This window comes from Hyperolius riggenbachi, chromosome 8 (genome assembly GCF_040937935.1).
Source record: "Hyperolius riggenbachi isolate aHypRig1 chromosome 8, aHypRig1.pri, whole genome shotgun sequence".
Lineage (NCBI taxonomy): Eukaryota > Metazoa > Chordata > Amphibia > Anura > Hyperoliidae > Hyperolius > Hyperolius riggenbachi.
In genome coordinates this window covers 268,791,981-268,812,958 of record NC_090653.1, presented here as the reverse complement: position 1 = coordinate 268,812,958, position 20,978 = coordinate 268,791,981, and the positions used below count along the sequence as shown (strand labels likewise).

At 45.0% G+C, this 20,978-nt stretch overlaps 2 protein-coding genes across 2 annotated transcripts in view; both read left to right on the top strand.

Annotated features, from left to right (window-relative positions):
* LOC137527489 (ficolin-2-like) overlaps positions 1 to 1,436 on the top strand; it is a 56,994-nt gene extending 55,558 nt beyond the window's left edge. Inside the window, exon 11 of the mRNA XM_068248005.1 lies at positions 1,183 to 1,436. Within this exon, the coding sequence (XP_068104106.1) occupies positions 1,183 to 1,436 (254 nt within the window). The remainder of the gene's footprint in view (positions 1 to 1,182) is intronic.
* Positions 1,437 to 5,641: 4,205 nt separating this feature from the next.
* On the top strand, positions 5,642 to 20,194 carry LOC137527488 (ficolin-2-like). Its single transcript, XM_068248004.1, has 5 exons — positions 5,642 to 5,672; positions 11,340 to 11,449; positions 13,919 to 14,048; positions 15,773 to 15,907; positions 19,941 to 20,194. The coding sequence occupies exons 1-5, from the start codon at positions 5,642 to 5,644 to the stop codon at positions 20,192 to 20,194; spliced, it is 660 nt and encodes a 219-aa protein (XP_068104105.1).
* Positions 20,195 to 20,978: the final 784 nt, after the last annotated feature.

The window sequence follows — 20,978 nt, the reverse complement described above, 5'->3', positions numbered from 1 at the left end:
CTCCCACCAGAAACTGTGAGGACCATGGTCCTGGCAGTTTCCTGTCTGTGAACCTCGCTGCATTGTGGGAAATAACTGTTTACAGCTGTTTCCAATGGCCAAAAAAGCAAGCAGCATCTCCTTCCACTGACATCACCTGCCAGCAGTAAAAATGTCACCATGTGATAAATGTCAGAATATAAATCAGGGAATGGAAAGGTTTTACAATGAGCAAACACTGACTAAATAATTTATACATAATATTATTACATTTTCACTGGAGTTCCTCTTTAAGGGCTGTGCCTCTGACGCAAGCAACCAAGGTTTGAATCTCGGCGCTCTCTGTTCAGCAAGCCAGTACCTATTCAGTAGGAGACCTTGGGCAAGACTCCCTAACACTGCTACTACCTAAAGAGCGCGTCCTAGTGGCGGTTTGCATCCACCAGGAGAAAAGCGCAATATAAATGTTATTTGCCTTGACCATAGTGGGTGGCAATACGTTAGCAGGTCAGAGCTGTACCATGCAACAGCTGCATGCTAACATAGGGCTATTTCAGAAAAAAAATCAAAACGCACTAGAGGGAGTGGAGCCAAGGCCGGATTTATACTTTTTCCTCCCCTAAAGCAAGTGTGTTGTGACTCCTCTTCCTTGTGCAGCAGTGCCCCTCCCATTCCATGTTCCGCCCCCTCTCCCATGTGTTGCACTGCAGCCCCTCCCATTCCATGTGCAGAAAAATACATGCCACCAGCAGTATCCCTGAGCAGAACTCATGGTAACCACCGGGAGGTCTATGCAGAGCAATACGCACAGCGGGCATTTTAATTCACCTCCCGATGGGATCCCGACGTCGGCCACCATTCTTCTTCCTCTCCTCCGGGGCTCTGCTTCCTGCTGGTGAAATCCCGATCTTTCGTCATGAAGACAGCCAGCAATCTCACTATAGGGTTACAGCGCCACCCAGAGGACGGAGGGAAATCTGCAGCACTGGATCCCAGGGAGGTGAATGAATGCTGAGCTGCTGCAGACCTCCCTAGCAGCATGATTTTTTCCAGGTTTTAGGATCTAAAAGCATGCAAGAAAACTGCACCGCTTTTTGACCATAAAATCTGGAAAGAATCATAACGCCAAGGTGATTAAAAATGAATTCTCCAAAGCTGGCAATGCAAAAGCTAACACTGCTAAATTACTGTTTTATGTCACAGGAGACTCCCTGACGTACCACAGTGATGCGATGTTCTCCACGATTGATCAGGATAACGATCTGGAGTCGAAGAGCTGTGCTGAAGTGTGCGGAGGTGGCTGGTGGTATCAGAGTTGTTACTATGCAAATTTAAATGGACCCTACCGCCTTGGAGAACATAAAACTGACAGCGGTGGTATCACATGGAAAACGGGGAGAGGATATGGCTACTCCTATAAGACTATGGAAATGAAGATCAGAAGCAGCAAAAAATAATCTTTTTTTGGGGTTTTTGAAAGAAACACAACACAAAATATCACTAGCAGCTGTCACCACCATACATTGGAAAGTTATAGTTCATGTATCACTGACTGTGCAGCAGGGGTGTAACTAGAGGGGAGCAAGCTCTGCGACTGCAGCGGTGCCCAGAGTTGTAAGGGGGACCCCAATTACTGCTTCACTGCCTCTGATAAATGGGTCCATGCTTTCAGTGGCATAGCTAGAGAGGGCCCTCAGATGTAGGCACTCTTAAAGAGAACCAGAGATGAAGCACCCTCATGTATTTTACCATATATATCAGTGGGAACATTAGAGAAAACACCTACCCTGCTCTGTTTCATCCTTCACTGTTCAGCCTGCCTGTTACCAGCTCTGATAAAATCCCCGACTGAGCATTCAGTCTGGCTTTGCTCAGAAATCATTATAGCTGAGTCATTATAGCAGAGCCACAAGGGGGCAGGCTTGGGCTTGAAAAGACATCATGGATAGGGAACTGGCTAATGCACAGAAAACAAAGAGTTGTGGTCAATGGATCGTACTCAAAATGGGAGACTGTTAACAGTGGGGTCCCACAGGGGTCTGTTCTGGGTCCAGTGCTCTTCAATTTATTTATTAATGACCTAGTAGATGCAGTAGTGAGCAATGTTGCTATTTTTTGCAGATGATACAAAATTGTGCAGAATCATCAACTCTCAGGAAGATAGTGTCATATTGCAACAGGATCTGGATAGGATGGCTATATGGGCACATACATGGCAGATGAAATTCAATGTTGACAAATGTAAAGTCATGCATTTTGGACGTACTAATGGTCTAGCACCATACAAAATTAATGGGATACAGTTGGGGACATCAAACTTGGAGAAGGACTTAGGAGTACTCATTGACAACAAGTTAAAGAGTAACTGTCAGGCTGCAGAAGCTAATTTAAACCTCTATTCTCCTGTGTTAAACAGTTTAGAAGGAAGCTCAAAAGCCATTAGTGAAGATAAAAATCTCAGTTACCTTTGATGTGTGCTTATCAGCAAGTCTGTTATAGACCCATAAAGACGCAAGCCGCATACTAAACTGCAAAGCATTCTGGGGCCCTCCCCTCGGCTGCTAATGAGACGTTACAGAAGCTTCTAATCAGTCCAGCGTGTAGCACTGATAAATCTCGGGGCAGAGTACTCTGCAGGAGTCAGCTATTGTTCCTAGCCACATGGCTCATTAATATTCACTGCACACTGTGTTGTTCAAGTAGGAGCTTATCTGTGATCAGGAAGCAGGCAGGACATGACGACACATTTGACAGAAAAACATGGAGCCTGCCATGAGCTGTCAGGAGCATCTATCTCTGCATATACTATATACAAATTCTGTGAAATCCAAACGTGGACAGTGAAATGCATATGTAATGTAAGTACAGCCAATGTTTAGCTACTGATATATGTGTTTATTTTCTCTGAGACCTTATACCTAACAGCTCCTCTTTAAATAATCGTACTAAATGCCAAGCAGCTGCAGCTAAAGCTAACAAAATTTTGGGATGCATTAAAAGGGAAATAAAAACTCGAGATGCTAGCATAATATTGCCCCTGTTTAACTCTCTAGTAAGGCCACATCTGGAATATGGAATTCAGTTCTGGGCACCACATTACAAAAAAGATATTGCAGTTTTAGAGCAGGTGCAGAGACGAGCAACAAAATTTATACGTGGGATGGAAGGTCTCACTTATCAAGAAAGGTTAGATAAACTGGGTTTATTTAGTCTAGAGAAAAGACGCCTTAGAGGGGATCTAATTAACATGTATAAATACATCAGAGGGCAATATAATAGCTTGGCGGATGAGCTTTTTGTCCCTAGGCCTTCTCAAAGGACTAGAGGACATTATCTGCGCATGGAGGAAAAACGTTTTAGCCATTTATTTAGGAAAGGGTTCTTTACAGTAAGAGTGATTAAGATGTGGAATGCATTGCCACAGGAAGTCGTTATGGCAAACTCTATACCTGCATTTAAAGGGGGCTTAGATGCTTTTCTTGCGTTGAAAGACATCCATGGCTACAATTACTAGGTAATGCCTAATGATGTTGACCCAGGGATTTTATCTGATTGCCATCTGGAGTCGGGAAGGAATTTTTCCCTTTAGGGGCTAATTGGACCATGCCTTGTAAGGGTTTTTTCGCCTTCCTCTGGATCAACAGGGATATGTGAGGGAGCAGGCTGGTGTTGTACTTTGTACTGGTTGAACTCGATGGACGTATGTCTTTTTTCAACCAAAATAACTATGTAACTATGTAACTATATGTAACATCAGAGAAGACAGATTCAGCTATAATGATTCCTGAGCAAAGCCAGACTGAATGCTCAGTTGGGGATTTTATCAGGGCTCATTAGAAGCAGGCTAAGCAGTGAAGGATGAAACAGAGAGCAGGGTAGGTGTTTTCTCTAATGTTCCCAATGATATATATGTAGTGTTGAGCCGAAATTTTCGAAATTTCGTGTTTCCTTAATTACGGTCACAAATTTTGCCGCTACGACACAAATTCGTAATTTCGTAATTGCCATACAAACCATAGTTCGGAATTCCCTAAGCAAAAATTGGTTTTGTAATTTCGTGTTTCGTTGCAAATTTGTGTTTAACGCAAAATTTTGTAATTTCATGTTTTCTAAAGAAACAAAGTTATTTTAGTTACGTAATTTCGTTTCTAATAGTAATTATGCACATTTAGGTAATGACTAAACTCAGGAAAGTCACTCATTGATTGCAATTACTGATTGCAATTACTGATAATGCAAAGGCCCCTGCACATGCTGTCACTTTAAATGTATCAGAAGGCTCTATCTGCAGTCACTTCTAAGACAGGTGCTCTTTGCCATGGTGCAGTTAGCTGTCAAGTTGAGACACTTGGTTTTGGCCCTTGCAATATCTGATAATGCAAAGGTCACGTGCTGTTGCTTTAAATGTATCAGGAGGCTTCACCTGCAGCCACTTCTAAGACAGGTGCTCTTTGTCAAGATGCACTTAGTGGTCATGCATGCTAAGACACTTGGTTTTGGGCCTTGCAATATCTGATAATGCAAAGGTACCTGCAAGTGCTGTCACTTTAAATGTATCAGGAGCCTCTGGACTGGAACACAATTTTGAGAAAGGTCGAATTTGCGTGTTAAACACAACATTCTGATTTGTTTGTGTTACATAAACGATCGTAATTACGAAAAAGATCATAATTACGAAATTCCCCATAAACACGAAATTTCGCGTAATTTCGTGAAATTCACGAAATTTCGATTACGGATATAATCGAAATTTCGCGAATTACGTGAAATTTTGTGAAATGTTGCGTAATCGTAATTGGGTCATTACGCTCATCAATACATGAGGGTGCTTCATCTCTGGTTCACTTCAAACAATACCACCTGCCCCTGCCTATGGATATGAGTTAACTGGGCAATTTAAAGTCTAATGCAATGAACGCTGCACATATTTCATGGACAGTAAGACAAAGACTGAGGGCGGAGAAACACAAGAACGTTAATGATGAATACATTAGGTAGCCACTGGGCCCCCTCTGCTCCTGGGCCCCATAGCAGCCGCTATGGTTGTTATGGCAATTGCTACGCCCCTGCATGCTTCAGATCAGGTGTTTTTTGTGGCCACACTTGTTATGGGCGTGATGATCATGATGGCCACACTTGTTTTATGACCCTTATAAGATGGACCCCCAGGCTGTGAGGGGCAAGAGAAGGGGTGTGACCATTGGGGGGCCCCATCTAAGTTTTGCTGGGAGGCCCCATGATTTATAGTTACGCCTAGTGATCCTAATCAGCTAATTGCAATTAAACCATTGTTTTTTGCAATTACGCCTGTATGTAATTACTATTTGTAAATGCAATTGATTTTGTATAATCATTCGTAATTTCGTGCAATTTTTGCGTAATTTTGTGCCTAATTTAGCGGTGAATAGCAAAGCCCCCATACATGCTATTGACCCCAAAATCGCTACATATGTTATGGAGAATAGTGGGAACAAGTCAAACAATAATTTTTGAAAAAGACCCGCTAGTTTTTGAGAAAATCAATTTTAGAAATGCAAAAAAAATTTCGTTTAGAAAAATTACATTCTAAAGAAAAAAATTCTTTGCATTTTTTTTTTAATTTTTTCTTTAACTTTTTCCCAGTATTCCCCTTCACACACCTACCAAGTTTGGTGATGACAGCATGTATGAGGACTTTGCTATTAACCGCCAAAGTAATTACGCAAAATTATGAATGGATTACATTTACATGCAAAATTAATTACGAATTTTCCCCAAATTTTGCACAATAATTTTGCATCCCTAGTTACGCCCCTGATGTGCAGGACTTATCGTCAGTTACCACAAACGCTTAGCTTAGTTACTGTCACACAAGGGGGTCACACCAAATACCGAGAGCATGGTTCACTTACTGTTGCCACACACATTTATATCTAATTGGCTTTTTTTTTTAATAAATACATGACGATTTTTGAATCTCATTTTTCATTACAGTATTAGGGATACTTGAAATTTTGAAACCCACAGAATTCTGAAATCTTCTTGCATGGAATTCCGAATGAATTCTGAGTTTACAAGTTCCAGGTTTACGTGGCAAAATCACAAAATTATTAAAGATGGTCGGACATGCCGATTTCCCATTCCACAGAAATAATTTCTGCCAATGCCAATTACCGATTCTTTGGATTTCCGATTTTCAAGGGAGTATTTTTTAGTAATTTTTTGCAATTCCTGATTGCAAGGCCGGATTTACCATAAGGCACAGTAGCAAGGGCGTAGCAATATGGATTGCAGAGGTTGCGACCGCATCGGGGCACTTTGGGCCAGAGGGGCCCCAAGGGGCTCTCCCTCAACTTCAGTATTAGCTCTGTATTGGTCCTATGCTCATAATAATCACTTCTATAGATACTTTGAATAGTGGTAATCAAACTGTTCCCCAGCCCCTTCTTGCACCTCTGACACTGTAGTTGCCATTGGCAGGTTTTGGTGCGCTGTATCAATTGTTATGTATAGAGTGCTTGGGGGGCCCCATTGTAAAACTTGCATCGGGGCCTACAGTTCCTTAGCTATGCCACTGCACAGTAGGCACATGCCTATAGCTGCCTGATTATGGAAAGGCGTCTCACTCCCTTCCCCTAGTGCTTCTCTCCTGCCTTACCTATGCACTGTCATGAGTGGAGTGTAAATGAGAGGCTACTTACCCGAGTCTCAGCATTCCACTGACCAGATCTTCCTTCAGTCAAGGGTACCTCTGGCTACCTATTACTTGGAGGCACCTCTAGATATTTAACACTGAGGATAGCTGGATAACTCTGGCTACCTAATACTAAGGGGCAGGGCCGCCTTCAGAAATTTTGGGGCCCCTTACACATCATCAGGCCAGGGCCCCCTTCCCTGGGCCCACCCACTGGTTGCTGTGCCCGCCCACTAGCCACCCCCGTGTCAGTGCGCGAAGTGCGCTGAGGCGAAAAATGTGCTCCAACACTGAAGAAAGCAGCATGGAGAGCGTGATGTGGCAAAAAAGTGGGTGTGACCTTGGCATGTTGTGGGTGGAGCCAAATTCTAGTAAAATACAGGTAGTCCCAGGTTAACAAATGAGCCTGTAGCCAGATATAGGTGGTGCCCCAGTATAGAAAGTCTGCTTTAGCAGGCTCACTTATCTGCTCTCCACGTTCAAGCACTGATCTCAGACTCAGTGCTGGAACACGGTGTGCTGGTTAGTGAGCCACAGGCCCGCAGCCAGCACATGCGGCCCTTCCAGCGCATTGGAGGGGCCCAGGGCCCCCAAAAGCCCTGGGCCCCTCACTGCAGTATCAGTTGTCCCCCCCTGATGGCTGCCCTGCTAAGGGGCACCTGTAGCTACCTATGACAAGCAAGGGAAGTAAGGGAAAAGTGGGCCAGCCAGCACACTTGCTGTGCAGTTCGGCGGGTGTTTGTCGGTTCATGGAGTGCAAAGTCTAGGGTGCCAGGACATCTGTGCCTATAGGCTCCTGTGATGTAAATCGGGCCTGCCTGATTGGCCAAGTACTTCTGAGTTGACTCAGTAGTATTGGATCAGTCGGAGAATGCAGCATATTACCACAGTAATTGGACTAACATGGGACTTTTAGGCCAATCAGAAGACTCAGGAATACTTCGTAGTATTCGAGTCTTGTGATTGGTCTAGATTTACAGCGGTAGTCTGATTAAGTGTATAGTATGTAGCCCCGCCCTCCCAGACATCACTAGGAGGGAGGGGCTAGATACTAATATACAGCAATATATAGATATATACTATAGATATGTATGGTTCTCATGTTGAAACCAGGATAGTTAACGTAAATGCGGGTGCAGTATAATCTCGTTATAATAAACTCGGGTATAGTAAACATTCGCTTATAGTAAACTAAAGTCAGCAGTGCATGCGTCGTATGTCAGAGTGAAACTCATGGTCTGCTGCTCTCTTCAGGCTGGTGCTGCAAGTCCCGCCCACAGGAAGCGAGTTGCTGCCTCTATTCAGTGACAGCTGCAACTTTTAAAGTACATCCGACGTGAAAATAAACTGAAGAGATAAACAATAGTGTCTATCCTCCTTCTCCTAAAAATAACTTTTTTAGATATCCCACAGTTTTATTTTACATTCAAATCTAGTTTTTAAGTTTTTACTGTTTCATTGTCTCTGCTCAATGATATCTTCAATGAAGTATCCGAGAGCTAAAATCTATGAACTATTGACCCTTTTTATCTTTTTCCTGCTCACAGAAGCCATTTACTGACAGGAAAGTGTTTTATGGCTGTAATTCCTTATCAGTGAGGGTTATGCTATAGTCCGCCCCAATCCCGACCCGGACAGAATCTGTTACTTGCCTACCTGATTTTTAATTTTTTCAGGCAGAGAAAGAAAAAAAGGAACACAGCCTAGTTATTTGTGTGCTAGGCGCTGTACATACACATGTCTATCTCATCATGTCACATGTCACCTCGGTCGTCCTTTAAGGAGCAATGGATACTGTACCAGCAATATGTCCAGCCTGGCTATGCAGCCCTAAGGTATATTTGTAGTCCACTTAATGTACGAGTGCTTGTTCTGTACCTCCAGTGGAAGGACAGTGTTGGACCTTTGCAGCAGAGAACGTATCAGGGCATGCTGGGCCATTTCTAGAACAAATTCTGATTTAGTAAACTTCTGATATAGTAAACCACTTTCCCTGGTCCATTGGAGTTTACTATAACAAGGTTACACTGTATTATAAATGTACTAGTAGACCCAAACCTGTTTAAAAATGGGCTCTAGGTCTTTTTTTTGCCGCCGCCAGTCACTGCGCATGCGCGCGCCCGCCGCGCGCCCACAACTGCCCGCCCACCTCGCTCCCTGGTCCCTCCAGCTGTCCGTTGCTGAGCACATGCGCAGTAACAAAATAACAGGGACACAGGGACACTGCAAACTGCTGGACGCAGCGGCACAGGCTAATTATTATATAGGATTACATTCTACTATATGTCACTTCAGTGCCTCTTTGAGGCACATTCACATAACAAATGGTAAGTTATCTCACTTATTATCTTTTCTTTCCCTTTTCTGTTTAATATCAAGCAAGAAGTACCATGCATTAGACAAGAAGAGAAATATCAGTTATCAGAGGTAGAAAACAATGCCCTCTCCTGGACAGATTGGTGTGGAGACATATGTAAGTGGTGGGCCGAAATTTCGCATATGCAAAATTTTGCATCGAAATTTGCATTTGTACATCGTAATTGTAATGCGAAATTTCAGAGAAAATCATAATTAATTTCGTATGTAATAGTAATATTTCATAATTTTGTGTATTTTTTTGCGTAATTTTCATGCAATTTCATGAATTTTTTGAATTTACGTAAAATTTTGCGTAATCGTAATTAGCTGATTTCGATCATCACTGATATGTATATCGCCTCAATGGTCATCAAAGAGGATAGAGATTAAAAAAAAACCTGAGAATTTTCTGAAGCAGCAATTTACTTATTTATTAGTAAAAATGAATGCATAAAATCAGACAATCATATCTGCACAGACAAGGAAATGCATTGCTTAGAGAGTGATTGCAAGATGACCTCATCATGACATCACAGGCTTTGCCCCGGCCAGCATCCCTAAAACTTTGCAGACAGTGAGAATTTATCTGGACTAAAATGTAATGTCACTAGGCTCTGTGATGACATCACCAGGATTCAATAATGATGTCACTGACATGAAGGCAGTCTTTAGTTGATGTGAACACTTTATTTTAAATCAAACTGGTTGATTTAGTAAGGTTGGAGAACGGTGGAGATCAAAAGTTATGCAGGAAAATTGGGACTGGATTTTTTATCGTTTGAATGAAAACGTTTTATAGCCTGGGTCATAACATGGCGGGAGGAACATGGAAAACGACATGTTCTTTCTGCAGATGCTGCACTCACAAAACACTATCTTTGATCAGTTTTACCATGTTCTTATATGACCTAGGCCAGGCTTACAACAATCTAGTGTTGGCCACACACATGGCAATCTAATAGGCAATTTCTGTAAAATCTTACCAGTATGTATGAAGTATACAGGCACTCCTAAGGAATCTACTGAAATTAGTATTAATTGGTTTCCGCTTGATACTGCAATAGGCAGTATGAAATGTACAATTACTAAGAGCTCGTTCACACTAGAGGCATTTTTTGGATCTTTTAAGCCCTGGCGGTTTTTCAAAATCGCCCCGAAAGCGCTTACACCATGCTTTTCAATGAGATAGTTCTCATTGGGGCGTTCTGTTCGGAGAGGAGATAACAAGCTTCATTCTCATTGGCAATGTAACAGTGCCAGGCTGACTAAGATAGGATTTATTACAGCTGAAATATTTCTGATTATATTGGAATGCGTGCAATGCAGGCTCAGGTCGTAGGCTGCATAATAAACCCAGAGCAGTGGGTAAATGGAATTTACAATGCCGCTTTAAATCATACCCCATAAAAATGGTGGGAGGAGGAGGTAGCCAGCAGGGAAAATAATAAAATTGCCTGAATGGGATATTTAAAGAGACACTGAAGCGAAAAAAAAATGATGATATTATGATTTCGAGCTAAGGCGAAACTAGCCAATCCCAATCAGGTCCATTGTACTGCGCAGGCGCAAGTCGTCTGAGCAGTAGAGCAGACCCAATTGGGATTGGCTATTTCTGCCTCAGCCCATTGGGGAGCCGCTACTGTGCCTGCGCTAGAGCCAGGGAAGGTAAATATCGGGGAGCCACTAAATTGTCAACTGTGGTTTTGGAGGAGCTGCCCAGCGAGACTGGGACAGAGGAGGACGGGGGAAGCATCGATAGGATCCAGAGGCTTCACCTTCCCAAGTTAAGTACCCCCCAGGCAGAGCAGTGCTTTTCAGCGCAGGAAGATTTGGGTGCAGCCGGCGCCACCATAGACTGTAATAGGAATTACAGCTATAGCGGCGTTCAGTGAGTAACGTCGGCGCCGTCAGAAGACGGAGCTGAAGCTGGAAGCTGAATTATATCATTCTCCACCATCCATGGCGGCCGGGAGGGGGAATAGTAATTAGCGCGCCGGGACTTGTGCAGAAGCAGGATCAGCCATATACCGGCTGTATCCTGCGCCCAAGTCTACCGTCACCGATTTCAAATGTATACCCCCTCAGGGGCACATTTTTATGTTACAAAGTCTCTTTAGGCTCCCTGCACACTGCAAATCCGTTTTCTGATTCTGATTCCGATTCCGTTTCCGATTTTCAATTCCGATTTTCCCTGAATACATTCAACAGAAAAACACAGCATGCAGTAAAGATTAAATCTCGGAGGTAAAAACCGATTAGAAAGCGGAATCGGAAACGTAAATGCATGCAGTGTACAAGAGGCCTAATAGCTATCATTTTCTTTTTCCAGCCCCGGACTGCAGTACACTTCTGGAGCTGGGACAGGTCCTGAGTGACTGGTATACTATCTATCTAGATGGCAGGCTGTGTGACATGCACTCTGATGGAGGAGGCTGGATTGTAAGTACATTGGATTTCTCTGATACACTAAACTTAAACTATCATTCAGGTTTGCACAAAAGTCTATATCCCATAGGTCAACTATGGACTTCCAATCTGTCAGTTTTACCACCTCAGGACGACCAAGCACATGAGAAGTTTAGTATTGCCTCCATCCAACAAAGAAGGGTGGAAGATCCAATTCTTAATACACTCTCTCCCCGTGATGTGACAACAGATGATCACTAGTGATGTTGGCGAACACTTCGCCAGCGAATAACTATGGGCAGCATGACCCCTGTTCTACGTCCGGGTTGCAATGACCCACAGTAGTACGCATGCCCTGGACCGGATGCGTTCATTAGTACCCAATGGTACCTGGCTCAGTGATGCACAACCTTGATTGCATGCCTGTGGCCTGGCACGCTTCGTGACGTCACGCTCATTCGCAGAGCGTGCCCGGCCACAGGTGCTCAATTAAAGACGCGCACCGTCAGGCCATGGCATGTGTACTAATGAACGCATCTGGCCCAGGGCAGGCGTATTACTGCGGGTCATTGCGACCCGGAAGTAGTACAGGGGTCAGTCTGCTCATAGCTTTGCAGCGAGCAGTTCTGTGAACTGCTCGCTACATCTCTACTGATCACAGCTGATCTCCAGAATTTCAAATGTTCTCAGTCCCAGCACAATTTTTTTTTAAAACTTCCACCTTTGTCACTGGGTGGGTGGGCCAGCCAACACTGCGGACGGGGAAGAACAGCAGAGGAATCTTGAGCAGACTGCACCAAGAGTTGACAGCACGGAAGACACGGTTGCACTTACTGGGTTTATACTCGGTTTATTGCACATCAAAGGATAACATCCCGACCCAGGGCCTTGGATTGAAGCTGGGGAATGAATGACGAAGACTTTGCGTGCTTCCGAAGCTTTCCTAGGACTCCTGGAGGTGGCAAATTTGAATACGGGACAACAGGAAACGTGGACACTAAGAGAGGACTGGGAAGGCTTTATGAGATCTAAAGCCTACCCTCTCCATAGATGAGTAACTGACTTTCTTTTTTTAAGCTGGCTTCAGAGTTGCTTTAACTTGTTGTTTATTTACCTTTTAAACACAAAATAAGACTACGGGATTCCAGGAAAATCATATTTAGGATTAGAATTATCGGTACAATTTTTTATCTTTTTTTTTTTTCACTTCAGGATGTACCGTATTTGTCGCCATATAAGACGCACTTTTTCTTCCCCAAAAATGGGGAGAAAAAGTCCCTGCGTCTTATACGGCAAAGGCAGGGAATGCCCAACTTAATAACGCCCGCCGATGAGAACCGCGACCCGCCGCCACGTCGGGGATTCCCTGCCTTTCTGTGCCTGCCTTCCCCTGCCTGCCCGAGTCTCCTGGTCCCCCATGGAGTGTTAATAGCGGTGGCAACTTACCTTTGGCAGGCTCCTGCGCTGATCCTATATCATCGCGCTGCCCCCCGCTAGCCTCCTCTGCCTCCCCCTTGCTTATCTGGCCCCCCCGGGTGAAGGAATAAGTATCGGTAACTTACCTCCGCAGTGCGCCCGCGATGACTGCAGACGTCCGTCTTCCAGGCACTTCTCGCTGTAGTGACCGGCTTGAACTGCGCGTCATCAGTTCAAGCCGGTCACTACAGCGAGAAGTGCCTGGAAGACGGACGTCTGCAGTCATCGCGGGCGCACTGCGGAGGTAAGTTACCGATACTTATTCCTACACCCGGGGGGGCCAGATAAGCAGGGGGGAGGCAGAGGAGGCTAGCGGGGGGCAGCGCGATGATATAGGATCAGCGCAGGAGCCTGCCAAAGGTAAGTTGCCGCCGCTATTAAGACTCCATGGGGGGCCAGGAGACTCGGGCAGGCATGGGGAAAGCAGGGGGGGGGGGCAAATGGGGGCACAAGAGGACATATGGGGGGCACCAGAGCGCACATGAGGGGGCACAGTAAGACACATAGGGGCACATAAGCACACACAGGATACATGGGGGGGGCACAGGAGGACATATAGGGACACAGGAGGACACATGGGGGGGCACAGGAGGACACATGGGAGGCACATGAGGACACAGGAGAACTTATGAGGACACATGGGGGGCACAGAAGGACACATGGGAGGCACAGGGGGACACATGGGGGGCACAGGAGCACACATGAGGACACACAGAAGGACATGTACAAGATGCTCCTGGAATATGGACGAACCAGGTTTAGTTTTTTCCCCTGGTTTTTGCCCTCTAAACCTGGGTGCGTCTTATAGTCCTGAGCGTCTTATACGGCGCGAAATACGGTACTTGTATAATTGCACTAATGTTGTAAAGGTTATGCAGAACAAATTTTGATATATTCTACACAATATCCTTAAAACAAACCCTCATACGCTCTAGAATTAGATGTGTGCCTTGAACATTGCAGTGGACAGTGGGCTTTTTATAAGTTTTCCTACATACACAAAAAAATGTTGTTCTTCAAATGCAGGTTTTTCAGAGACGCTGGGATGGTTCAGTAGATTTCTATCGTGACTGGAAGTCCTACAAGGTCGGGTTTGGAAGTCGCCTATCAGAATTTTGGCTGGGGAATGACAACCTTCATTTGCTGACATCAGCAGGTAATGACATCTCACCATTTCCTGCTGAGCAGCTGAGGCCTGTGGACCTGAGTCCTTCTCAGACTAATATGAAATATTACACATGAAAATCTTAGGTGTACTATTTGGTCTCCAAACAGTGTTTGACCGGTTCCAGACACACACAATTGAAATCTACATCCTGTTTGGAGACTCTTATCTCTGCCAAAGCATAGTCCAAGCCCGCCCCCTCCTGGCTCTGCTTTCCTGCTATGAGGATACATAGCAGAAAATCAGAGCCATAAGGGGGCAGACTTGGGCTTGAAAAGTGTAACGATTGGTGTCAGCGAATACAAAGTTCTGATTATTTGGTGATCTGCAGTATCACCAAACAATGCAGATACTATATCTGATTATATGGTGATCTGCAGAATCACTAATAATCCAAATATAGCAACACTCAGGAATGACCGTGACCTTAGTCACCCTTTTGGCATTGTATGTAGTGATTGGTGCAAACAGTAATTTGCTGATAGATCCTAAGTGGTAACCTCACCAGTGGCGATGGAGGTTACAGATAGAACCACAGCGGTAACCTCACCAGTGGCGAGGGCCCACTGGTGAGAGAGAGTAGTCGGACAGATCAGGTAGGCAACAGACGGGCAGACAAGGTACAGAATCGGCAGGCAGAATCAAAGTGGAGTTCAGGCAAAAGTCGGCAACACGATCAGATGGGCAAAGGTACAGATTCAGAAGACAGAGACAGAACGATATACAGGCAGGGTCGGCAACAGGATCAGATGTGCAAAGGTACAGAAACACAGAGAGAAAGAGTAGTCAGAACGAGCCAGAGTCAAACACAGAAATCAAACAATAATAATGCACAATCCTAAGCTGTGTGAAATCCCCGGTTTCCTCCCGGATCAAAGCACACTGGATCTAACTAAGGTCTGAGCACTTACACTAAGTGATCGCAACAGCAGACGAGTTGCGAATGACTCCTCAGCCCTTTTGAAGCTGAGGAGTCCCTGAGGCACGCCGCCTCCCAGCCAATCAGCAGCTTAGCTGGAGTCAGCTGACCGGCGAGTCAGCTGACTCCCCGTCTATGATCATAAAGGTTCTGCCACTGGGCGCACGCATGCATAGCCCTTACCAAATGTGCGGCCGAAGGACCTGGCAGCGAGAGTGCGTCGGGGACCGCCGCCAGCTGAGATGCGGTATCCCGCCGCGTGTTACAAAAAGACATCACAGAAGACTGACTCAGCTATAATAATTCTGGGGCAAACCTAGACTGAATGCACAGTCGGGGATTTTTATCAGAGCTGTTAACAGGCAGACTGAGCAGTGAAGAATGAAACAGAGAGCAGAGTAGGGGCTTGATTCACAAAGCGGTGCTAACCTACTTAGCACGTCTAAAGTCTTTAGACATGCTAACCAGGGTGCTAAGTAGGTTAGCACCGGATTTCTCAATCAGATCTCGCGCTAACTTTGCGCGCGCAAAGTTTTACGCGCGCAAAGTTTTTACGCACGCTAAGTCCCATAGGCTTTAATGGGCACTTCGTGCGGAGCGCCCTGCGCTCTGTGCAGTGCGCGCGTAAAGTTTTACGCGCATAAAGTTTTGCGCGCGTAAAGTTTTATGCGCGAAAAGCTTGTTTAGACGTGCTAAGGGGGTTTTCACAGGCGTGCTAACAATTAGCACCGCTTTGTGAATCAAGCCCTAGGTGTGCTACTACAATCTATGCATATTCAGCTTTTTCTCTTTGCAGGTACCTGGGAACTGCGCCTCGATTTTCAGGACTTTGAACATACCAAATATTTTGCTACGTATTCCTCCTTCAGAGTCCTAGGAGAATCTGAAAAATACAAACTATTGTTGGGGAGCTTCACAGGGGGAAATGCAGGTAAAAGTCACGTTTACAGCAGGTGGGGGCAGTTAACCTCACAGGTGTTGCTTAGGCTTTATTAAAGTAAAAACTGAAGCAAAAAAAAAAAACTTAAGTGGCGCTGTACAAAGTAGGAAAACAAAGAAGGGGTACACAATGATGCAAACAGTGATATACATCAAATATGGACACTGGTACAAAATACAGAACTGGTGATTACAGGGACAGATGTAACATGATGAATAAAATGCATAACAGACTGCAAGCTATGAAATAAATAACAAATTCCAAAACACAAAAGGGTGAGAGAGCCTTGCCCTTGTGAGCTTACAATCTAAATTAAAAGAACATTAGTGGCAAAGAAAAGTCTCATTTTTATTTTCAGTTATATATCTTTTTCTAATAACAATACCTCATTGTTTATCATTTGCAGTTTACAACTGCATTTTAAACCATGAAACAGAGCAGAGCTAATGACCCTATGTGACTCATACTGCATTGTTGCTACTTATGTTCTATTTCTTAGCTGTACTACACATACAATTCATTATTAATCATGATAATCATAAGTTTATTTTCACTCCAGATTCCCTTTAAAAGTACCAAAAGCGGTAACCCCGGGCCACACTTGGAGAAGCTGGTGGGTGGGGCTAATGGCCAGAGTGTGTAGAGTGAGGGGTTGAACAACTCTACTGTCTGGAATCCTGCACCACCTCTTAATCCTCTTCCCTTAGGCACTCTGTCTCCATGGTGCGAGCGCTGTCTTTCACATGTGGGAGGTTAATGTCTAAGGACATTTATTCATTCACTGATCAAATAAATAATCAAAACTGAACCCAATTCTAAGATTTATGTTTTTGATTTGAATGGTATGAAAATAAATTCTTGTATGTTTTTATTGTTCTTTTTGTTCTGACTGGAAAAGTATGCCTTCACTTCCTGTCCCTAAAATTTCCTTAGACCTTATTGGCTTTTATATGAACTGTGGTGACCCTGGAGGCAAAACAGCATTAAAACCGTATTGTGGAGTCCCAACTCTGCCCCATTCTACAAAAAAAGGTTTTTCAAGAGTTTTACCCACTTCTGTTTAGTGGCTTATTATTGTTAGAGAAATCCTCCCCATGGGGACACAAATAAAAATAAAAACAGAATAAAAGGCTCTAGTCTAGGGGTGTCATACTCAAATACAATGTGGGCCAAAATTGTACACTGGGACCAAGTCGCGGGCCAACCTCAATATCTACTGGCCACCTTCCTCCCTCATAAAGTTCCCTAGTGTCTTATAGCCTCCTCCTTCCCCTATATGGTTCCCTGTTGTCTACTGCCCCCTTCCCCCTCCTCTATACAGTTCTTGGTGTCTAGGGGCTCCCACCCTTCCCTATACAGTTCCCTAGTGTTTAGTGTTTTCCCCCTACCTCTCCCATATGGCTTCCTTGTAGTTCTAGGGCTTCACCTCCAATTTAGCTTCCCTGGTGGTCTAGAGTGGGCCAAACATAATGCAAAGTAGGGAAACCACTTGGGAGCCAAATTTAATGGCTCTGAGGGCCAGATTTGGCCCACGGGCTGGAGTTTGACATGCATGCTCTAGTCCAGGGGTCTCAAACTCGCGGCCCGTGGGCCATTTGCGGCCCTCGATACAATATTTTGTGTCGCTCTCCGGCAAAAGCTTCCTTATAGTTCGCTTCAGTGCTCCCAAGTAATCCGCCGCATCCCGCCACTAAATGAGGGCTGCAGAGCCCCCAAATCGCCCGGGGGGCAATCCACCGGCATTTCCTGGAAGGGGCAGAGCTTTCAGCTTCAGCTCTGCCCCTCCTGACGTCAATCACCGCACGGATCGCCGCCTCTCCCGGCCCCTCTCTGAAGGAAGAGTGAGCGGGGCGGGCAGAGGTGGCGATGCGCCGCGATTGTGAAATACCTTATGCGGCCCAGCCTCATCCTGACTTTGCCTCCTGCGGCCCCCCAGGTAAATTGAGTTTGAGACCCCTGCTCTAGTCCCTTTCTATGCTGTCCAAAAACAACATTTTTTTCATAGAACTAAGCTTTAAAAAAAAAGTGTTCCAGGCAAGAACCAGATCTTGTCTATAATCTAGTCTTAAGCCTCGTCTACACGAGGCGATCTGGCGGCTCGATTAGCCGCAGGATCGCCTCTTCCGCATTCCCGCGCGTACCCGCTGCGTCCTCGCTCGCCCGCGCGTGCATCGTATCCGATCCCCCGCTCGTCCCCCCAGCCGCCGCTTATCTTCCGCTCGATTCCCTGCCATTGTCCTCTCGTGGGGAACGAGCAGGGAATCGGCGGTGGCGAAATCCGACCTGACGGATCTTATCAATCGAGCCGCATCAGCGGCTCGATTAATAAGTCACATCGCCTCGTGTAGATGAGGCTTAAAGTCAGAAAAAGACAACTATAAACATTTGTTATTTATTTTAGATCAACCCCACTAATTAAATTATAGAATTCTACCCTACTGTATACTTAAAAACTATCCCATGGGTGCTCTGTGAACAGTGAAAAGTGTTCACAATGCAGAATGTTTGGTTCTTGAAAAGAAATGTACAAGACAGAAGCTTATTTTATTTTATACTAGTGACCTTAGCCCTTTTAAAAACGGGCTAGGTCTGTCACCACTCACGCACACCCACGCCACGCACACGGGCGTGCCCGCCCGCTGATTCTGGCCCCGTCCTCCCTCAGCTCTCCTTAGTGTCTCTTTGGTGGTACTATATCGCTGGATAGTGTAAGAGAAACCGTAACCAAGAATTTAACTTCATCACAATCAGTAGCTGATACTTCCTTTTACATGAGAAATCTATTCCTTTTCACAAACCAATCATCAGGGGGGTCGGTATTGCTGATATTGTGGTGAAACCCCTCCCACCAGAAACTGTGAGGACCATGGTCCTGGCAGTTTCCTGTCTGTGAACCTCGCTGCATTGTGGGAAATAACTGTTTACAGCTGTTTCCAATGGCCAAAAAAGCAAGCAGCATCTCCTTCCACTGACATCACCTGCCAGCAGTAAAAATGTCACCATGTGATAAATGTCAGAATATAAATCAGGGAATGGAAAGGTTTTACAATGAGCAAACACTGACTAAATAATTTATACATAATATTATTACATTTTCACTGGAGTTCCTCTTTAAGGGCTGTGCCTCTGACGCAAGCAACCAAGGTTTGAATCTCGGCGCTCTCTGTTCAGCAAGCCAGTACCTATTCAGTAGGAGACCTTGGGCAAGACTCCCTAACACTGCTACTACCTAAAGAGCGCGTCCTAGTGGCGGTTTGCATCCACCAGGAGAAAAGCGCAATATAAATGTTATTTGCCTTGACCATAGTGGGTGGCAATACGTTAGCAGGTCAGAGCTGTACCATGCAACAGCTGCATGCTAACATAGGGCTATTTCAGAAAAAAAATCAAAACGCACTAGAGGGAGTGGAGCCAAGGCCGGATTTATACTTTTTCCTCCCCTAAAGCAAGTGTGTTGTGACTCCTCTTCCTTGTGCAGCAGTGCCCCTCCCATTCCATGTTCCGCCCCCTCTCCCATGTGTTGCACTGCAGCCCCTCCCATTCCATGTGCAGAAAAATACATGCCACCAGCAGTATCCCTGAGCAGAACTCATGGTAACCACCGGGAGGTCTATGCAGAGCAATACGCACAGCGGGCATTTTAATTCACCTCCCGATGGGATCCCGACGTCGGCCACCATTCTTCTTCCTCTCCTCCGGGGCTCTGCTTCCTGCTGGTGAAATCCCGATCTTTCGTCATGAAGACAGCCAGCAATCTCACTATAGGGTTACAGCGCCACCCAGAGGACGGAGGGAAATCTGCAGCACTGGATCCCAGGGAGGTGAATGAATGCTGAGCTGCTGCAGACCTCCCTAGCAGCATGATTTTTTCCAGGTTTTAGGATCTAAAAGCATGCAAGAAAACTGCACCGCTTTTTGACCATAAAATCTGGAAAGAATCATAACGCCAAGGTGATTAAAAATGAATTCTCCAAAGCTGGCAATGCAAAAGCTAACACTGCTAAATTACTGTTTTATGTCACAGGAGACTCCCTGACGTACCACAGTGATGCGATGTTCTCCACGATTGATCAGGATAACGATCTGGAGTCGAAGAGCTGTGCTGAAGTGTGCGGAGGTGGCTGGTGGTATCAGAGTTGTTACTATGCAAATTTAAATGGACCCTACCGCCTTGGAGAACATAAAACTGACAGCGGTGGTATCACATGGAAAACGGGGAGAGGATATGGCTACTCCTATAAGACTATGGAAATGAAGATCAGAAGCAGCAAAAAATAATCTTTTTTGGGGGTTTTTGAAAGAAACACAACACAAAATATCACTAGCAGCTGTCACCACCATACATTGGAAAGTTATAGTTCATGTATCACTGACTGTGCAGCAGGGGTGTAACTAGAGGGGAGCAAGCTCTGCGACTGCAGCGGTGCCCAGAGTTGTAAGGGGGACCCCAATTACTGCTTCACTGCCTCTGATAAATGGGTCCATGCTTTCAGTGGCATAGCTAGAGAGGGCCCTCAGATGTAGGCACTCTTAAAGAGAACCAGAGATGAAGCACCCTCATGTATTTTACCATATATATCAGTGGGAACATTAGAGAAAACACCTACCCTGCTCTGTTTCATCCTTCACTGTTCAGCCTGCCTGTTATCAGCTCTGATAAAATCCCCGACTGAGCATTCAGTCTGGCTTTGCTCAGAAATCATTATAGCTGAGTCATTATAGCAGAGCCACAAGGGGGCAGGCTTGGGCTTGAAAAGACATCATGGATAGGGAACTGGCTAATGGACAGAAAATAAAGAGTTGTGGTCAATGGATCGTACTCAAAATGGGAGACTGTTAACAGTGGGGTCCCACAGGGGTCTGTTCTGGGTCCAGTGCTCTTCAATTTATTTATTAATGACCTAGTAGATGCAGTAGTGAGCAATGTTGCTATTTTTTGCAGATGATACAAAATTGTGCAGAATCATCAACTCTCAGGAAGATAGTGTCATATTGCAACAGGATCTGGATAGGATGGCTATATGGGCACATACATGGCAGATGAAATTCAATGTTGACAAAT